General features: G+C 36.3%; 1 protein-coding gene across 1 annotated transcript; it reads right to left on the bottom strand.

Moving 5' to 3' along the window:
• Window positions 1–232: 232 nt before the first annotated feature.
• On the bottom strand, window positions 233–4,986 carry LOC107778480 (F-box/LRR-repeat protein 17-like). Its single transcript, XM_016598747.2, has 11 exons — window positions 4,231–4,986; window positions 3,962–4,063; window positions 2,746–2,890; window positions 2,454–2,638; window positions 2,223–2,327; window positions 1,694–1,791; window positions 1,377–1,597; window positions 1,236–1,302; window positions 1,059–1,144; window positions 639–737; window positions 233–472 (listed from the first exon to the last, which is right to left on the bottom strand). The coding sequence occupies exons 1-11, from the start codon at window positions 4,836–4,838 to the stop codon at window positions 407–409; spliced, it is 1,782 nt and encodes a 593-aa protein (XP_016454233.1). The 5' UTR covers window positions 4,839–4,986; the 3' UTR covers window positions 233–406.
• Window positions 4,987–6,420: the final 1,434 nt, after the last annotated feature.

Raw genomic sequence — 6,420 nt, 5'->3', positions numbered from 1 at the left:
TTTTCTGCTCTCATAGCCAAAATTCTTGTATTGTTGTCTTTGTATCAAAAGATTTTACGTACCCTTAGAACCATATACAAATTCAACGTTATCCGATTTTTTGGGTAAACACATTGACCAAAAAGAGCAATTGACATGTACAAGTAGAATGCACCTTCTTCAAACCAACCTTTGTATTATCGAGGGGTAAACTGCTAAAGCTATGACATAAACTTTTAACTTTGATCACAAGTTCACGGAACCAAGTACTTTTTATTGATAGAGGAAATACAATCCCTGTATTGACGTTGAGTATAGTTTAATCAATGAAAATTACATGATCAGGCCTTAGCCTCAGATCACTATATAACAAATAATGGACAATTGGTCTAGAGTACAACAAAGCCAATACAAGACAAGTATTTGACTAATAAACAAGCACCGCGCACCGTCGCTTTGAAATCCTTCTCTTTCTCTTCTCATCATCAAATGGCTGTACATAAATAAAGTAATCTTTTATATAGAAATCATGTGAAAAGCAATATCTAAACAAATTAACAGAAATGGCTAGAATATAAGCAAATGTCCTTATGCAGTTGTGTGATGCTTGTATTTTGTTGTGTGATCAGCTTGTAGTGGTGCAGGCTCTTTGGTATTACCTGGGGGCTGAATAAATGAGGAACTCTGATCCTTTTTGAGCCATCAGGAAGACGTTTGGATGGAAAATGATTGTCTCCAGCCATAAAATCACCACAAACCTGCAGAAAAGGGAGTCAATCTTTTAGAACCCATTCTTGGAGAGCAGTATAGGCATAACAGAAGCAAACTGGGCGAAAAGTGAATTAAGTGAATCTTCTCGATAACACTAAGAAAGTTTGGTTCCTTATACAGCAGGAGGGAACCAACATTATAAAGGTGTAATCAGATTGCCAAAATAAGGGCATATAATTGCTCTGCCAATATACACAAGAGTACAACCAGTCCTAACTAGCATGATGTGGAAAAGACCGTCATTTAGCCAGAAGGATGAGGCAGAATTGAAAACTAACTCTAAATGCAGGAGACATCTGCTGGTCTACCTGATTCTGAAGAGTTTCAACCAATGTGTCTTGACAGCATGATGCATGCACACTTTCCAGATTGGGGCATTGAAGTAGCAATCTTTCTGTAGTCAAGTATTTATAGATCACATAAAGAAAGAAAAGCCCCAAAGTTCAAAGAGATCACAACCTAAATGAGGGTCATGAAGTGCAGACCTGGATTCAAGTTTGTACAGGAGTTCAGGTTCAAATCATTAAGCTCTGGGCAATTTAGATATAATGCCTGCATGAAAATTTCAATAAGCTACAGGAGCAATGACATGAAGAAACCTTATATGTAATACAGATAATTCTTACATCTAAGCCAGAGCAACCCCACAAGCTGAGTTTCTTTAAGCGGTTGTGTTTGATAATCAGTTTCTGATATATAAGGTGTAATTTACTAATCGGTGTTCTTTGTAATTCGCCGTTATCATTTTCCTGAGTTGTTGGACTGTCTAAATCTGGATCACATATGGTCATTCCACAGTCCATTATCTCTAGATTAGGCAACTGAGCTGCAGCAAATTGAATGCCACCTAGAGGGTAATCCAACAAGAAAGCAAAAGATATTAGTGAGTAAGCCACAAAGGATGCTGGGTTTGGATAGTCAAAGAAGCAAATTCGAGTATTACTTGAAGTGATATTTGGACAAAGAGCAAGGAGAAGTTTAGACAATGTCTCTGGAAATATATTGCATATCATCCCAATGCCACTGTCACTAATACTTGACCTGTAACAAGAGAAATAGTTGACATTAGAAATCCAGGCCCATGCCCATTCTCACTGAAGTCGTTGCTGTGACATAAGCAAAATTTTGTTCTAAATTAATTTCCCAATCCACAGAAGTATATTAGCCTCCTAATCAACCGTCAAAGTTGGTTCAATTGCTACCCTAATGTGATGCTAAAGCAGCCTTCAGCATACCATAAAAAGGGCAGCTTTTTTCACTTTACGGTTTTTTTGTTTTACTTTAGGAATGTACTAACCTTTGAGGATATTAAGACATCCCAATAAAAAGAAAATAAAACTTGAAGAAAATAATTCACCTGTCATACTACTAGGATAATATTAAAATATGTCTACTTATAACCCAACACTCCATTATTTTCTGTCCCCGGCAATATGGAGAAACCAAAGGAAGCGGCAAGAAGTGAAACTTACCCACTCAAATCAAGTAACTCAAGCCTCGAGTAGCTCGATGCAATAGCAGCGACAGATGCATCAGTTATTTCTGACCCTAGTACTAGGGAAAGCATTCGTAATCCCCTGAAGTTTAAGGCAGTAAAATTGAAACAAATAAGCTTCATGAAGGTATATTAGATGTATCTTTCATAAAACACAAACATGTCAAGGAAAAAATGAAAGAATCCAAAATCAAAGACCATTACAAACCTTAAATTTGCTGCTGTTAGAGCAAGCACAACAGCATGTGTAAGCCGAACAGATGCAACATGAATGTTCTGTAGTCTTGGGCAGCTCCTTCCAAGACCATCTACCATAGCAGTAAGATCAGTGCTATCCTTCTCTTGGCGAGAAAAATCCAGGGAAATCTCCTTTAAATTGGGGCAGTTGAAGACCTAAGCAAGTGAATACATGTAAGACATAGGTTTGTGCCAGGGAAAATGAACTAAACTTAGATAGCTATTTGTGTGACTTAATGCCATAATGTCATCAAACAGTTTACCATCTTAGAGTGACAAAAGAGATCCGAAAGGCAAAGAGTGGAAAGGCTGGTTGAAGAAAGAGTAAAGGCCCCAAGATTTGAGCAGCCTTCCATCTTGAGATTGGTAAGGCACCTTCTGTCAGCAACAAAACGGCCTAATTCATCCCTATATAAGACATATGGGTTTCACTAGATACCATTAGATCACATTGATGTTGATAATATTATCAAAACATTACTGAATAGGAAAATATGCCAGCTCTTGTAATTCTATTAGAGATCTTCCGGAAGATGTCTAATTAAGCAAAAATTACCAGCATTCCAAGTTGGACACCAATTAAGATAGTAACAGTATAACAATACGGATGCCAAACAAGAACCGATCATGTTGTGTCAATTCAAAAAAAAATTGATACAGCTATGATTGGTAGTGAGATTCATGTAATCTTTCTCGTATGATATTTAGCAGAGGCTATAAATATACCGTGCAATTTTAATATGGTTTATGATGCGAGGTAGATAACATGTGCAGTCATTAGATAAGATTAAATATGATCACATTTAACAGAAGATGTAAGTACTAACATAGAGGATAAATAAGGTAAGGCTGTTTGAGATTGCATCAATTTATAGGTGTAAAACAATAGTGATTGACATTGTTAAATGTGGACGAGAACACAATGCAATAAAAGTTATTTATAGGGATTAAGGCTCAAACATGTTGATAAACTTACTTCTAATCCTATGTTCGTTAGAAATGTATTGATTTTGTTATATATTTGTATAATGATAATAAATGCAGAGAACATCTAGTGGCAGTCTGTTAGAAAACCTAAAGTATCGAATAGTGGATAGAAAAGGATCTAAATCAAGCAAAACGAATAGTGAGGAATCATATATCCAACTCCAACTAACTTGGAATTGACACATAATTCATGTAGTTGTTAGAAAGTGAAGTAGCATAATCACTGACTTCCCAAACATAGCTCTTTGCATCCAATGAAACTGAAAATGAATGAATAAACTAGCAACAAATCCATTGGCAAAAGAGTACTGCTAACAACAGTACCAGCTAAAGAAATCAAGATCCACAAAAATTATCAGGAATATTCTACTTGTGCATTGACTCATACATAAAGCGCATATGCTGCGCATGACTTATGAAAGATAGAAGACATAATCTGACTAAAAGACAACTATGATATTCATTTGCGATAATTAGAGATCCAAAGCATACCCTGTGATCCGATTAACTGAGGTATCTGAAGTAAGGATCTCCATTGAATCCAGATTAGGGCAGGAAAATGCAATGCAAGCCAGCATCGTTGCGTCCACATCACTGTCAACACCAAAAGCAGTAAGTTAATAGTATTTCATGTGATATACATTAATATCTTCATTGGCCTTCAATAAAGCTGCTATTTTTATTCCTAAAAAGCCAATCCAGTTAATTAATCTCTAGATCTAAGATCTAAGTTCTAACCATCATTCATTAATTAAGCCAACCTTTCCATTCTAAGTGAAAGCTTAACAAGTCCAGGGCATTTCTGCAACACTGATCCAACAAGCCCAATCTGAGCTTTCACAGGAACTCCAAGCCTTAGCTCCTCAGCCGACTTCCAGATCCTTCTAGAAACATCCCTCCAACCCTTACACACCTTCGCCGCAGAAAGCAGCGCTGATGGAGGCAATCTCTTAAGCACTTCCCACAAAGCACTCGCGGGTAACTTCCCGGACCCACCTAAATCCAACTCACTCTCCAGATCCAAACAATCCACGTCATCATCATCAGATACAGGCGACTCATCATCGCTGACATCCACGTCATCGAAAGAAAGCGCTCGCCGGAGCTGGGGAAGTGGCTGACGTGGCGGAGGTGGAAGTTGCTGAGGACGAATAACGGATAGCGGAGAAGGGAGAACAAATGATTTGGCATCGGTCGGTGTGGGAGTAGGAACATCTGTATGATTATTAAGGTCGTTAGAGATATGGCAAACGTGGCCTTTTTTGGGTTGCCCACATCGGCCGCAGTTGTAGCTACCGCGTTTTTTACCGCGCTTGTGGACGAAGGCGTCGGAGATGGGGGTGGAGGGGTGGGGATGGGGGATTTGCATTTCTGGATTTGAGAGTGGATATGAAAATGAATTTGAGTGTGTGAAAGTGAAGGGGAGAGGAGAGAATCAAGGAGATGAGTGTGTGTGTGTGTGTGTGTAAAATGGGCGAAGAAATAAAGGGCGGGGGATGTGGGTCGGAAAGGCGCGGGAGTTTTGGGGAAATTTGGCGCCTGTGTCTTTGAATTTTGTTATATTTGTAAATGGGGTGGAGCGCTCGAAGGAGCGTGTTATGTGCTACTGTGTCGTCACCCACCTGGCTCGAGTGCTAGAAAGTAAAGACAATTCTTTTCCTACACATAGTTAGGAAAGAGTGAAAAATATCATGTTATAAACTGTGCTCGAACTATTATGCTTTTTATCTTTGTTTTGTTATATTTTTTATTTGGAACTTGGAAGGAAGTCTTTGTCATGCCCATAATTGTCTTTTCATTTATTTTCTTTCCTTTTTTTCCTCACTTGTAGGAGATTGAATTGCTTATTCTTCTAAGGGAAGGATATTACTTTCTTGTGAATTTATCTTGAATTGTTTTTGTTTAATTTTATTCTAGTTTTGTGAAAGTGAGTAATCTTATTTTTTCACCTTGATTTAGTAAAAAGATAAAGAATTTCTTACTTTTCAACTAAATTCAATAATTGGATATTTTATTGACCATTACTATTTAGCTATTATAATTATTTTCCTAGTAAGCGGGTCACAGATATATCATCAACTGAGATTATGGATTAGTGACGAGCGTAGAAGTTAGAACACAATAATAAAATTAAGCTCGTAATGCGTCAAAAATATTATAGAAACCCATAAGAACTGGAGCAGTGATCAATTAATTTCTTCTTGGTTAAGTAAAAATATAAAATTCAAGTATATTTTTTTAAAGTTCTAAAATAAAATTTTAAAGTGATCTAAAGTTCTAAACTAATATTGAAAAGTTTTACCAAAGGAAGAAGACATGGAACTTGACTTGAGATGATTAATTCAGATTTTATTTCTTGAGTTAATATCTATTTCTGAACATAAATATTAATTATTTCTCTCGAATATAAATTCAGTTAAACTAAGTCTTCTCTCGAATAACCATAGTCTAACAATTCTAGAAAAGTATTAAGAGTTCAACGAGTATATGATCAATAAGTAACGGATGTTAGGATTATTGGAACTTCTCACAAATATCCCAATGCTTTAAAGATGCTTCTATAACTAAATCTTGTCTCAAATAAGCGGGTTATAGAGAATTAATCCTATAATATATTCTTCTCTCGAATAAATAAATTATGACAATCAATTCAAGTACACTAACAACTTTATTAGTTCTCTTGAATATAATATAGTCAAACCCAAAGGACATACTGTCAATCATACACGAAAGATGTTAAAACAAGAAACTAAAGTCTAAACTAATTCATCATCAAGTTCCCATAGAAAATTACTCCATGAAGTAGTTCATATTATAAACCATGTAAAAGAGAAGAAGAAAAAATATTACAACCAAGTTGGGGAATAAAATCTCTCAATTGTTCCTTTGCTGAAAACTTCAATCTAAAGTATTAAAAATCTTCTGGTACAGTTGTAAAAGTCCAAGATAAC

The sequence above is a fragment of the Nicotiana tabacum genome, chromosome 19 (genome assembly GCF_000715075.1).
Source record: "Nicotiana tabacum cultivar K326 chromosome 19, ASM71507v2, whole genome shotgun sequence".
Taxonomy (NCBI): Eukaryota; Viridiplantae; Streptophyta; class Magnoliopsida; order Solanales; family Solanaceae; genus Nicotiana; species Nicotiana tabacum.
The sequence above is the reverse complement of the archived record's forward strand: the minus strand, read 5'-3'. Positions and strand labels throughout refer to the sequence as shown.

Coding starts and splice junctions, on each gene's coding strand:
- LOC107778480 (XM_016598747.2), bottom strand. CDS start 4,838: ATGCAAATCCCCCATCCCCACCCCTCCACCCCCATCTCCGACGCCTTC. Junction 1,303..1,376: donor GGGGTTGCTCTGGCTTAGAT/GTAAGAATTATC, acceptor ATTTTCATGCAG/GCATTATATCTAAATTGCCC. Junction 1,145..1,235: donor CTGTACAAACTTGAATCCAG/GTCTGCACTTCA, acceptor ACTTGACTACAG/AAAGATTGCTACTTCAATGC.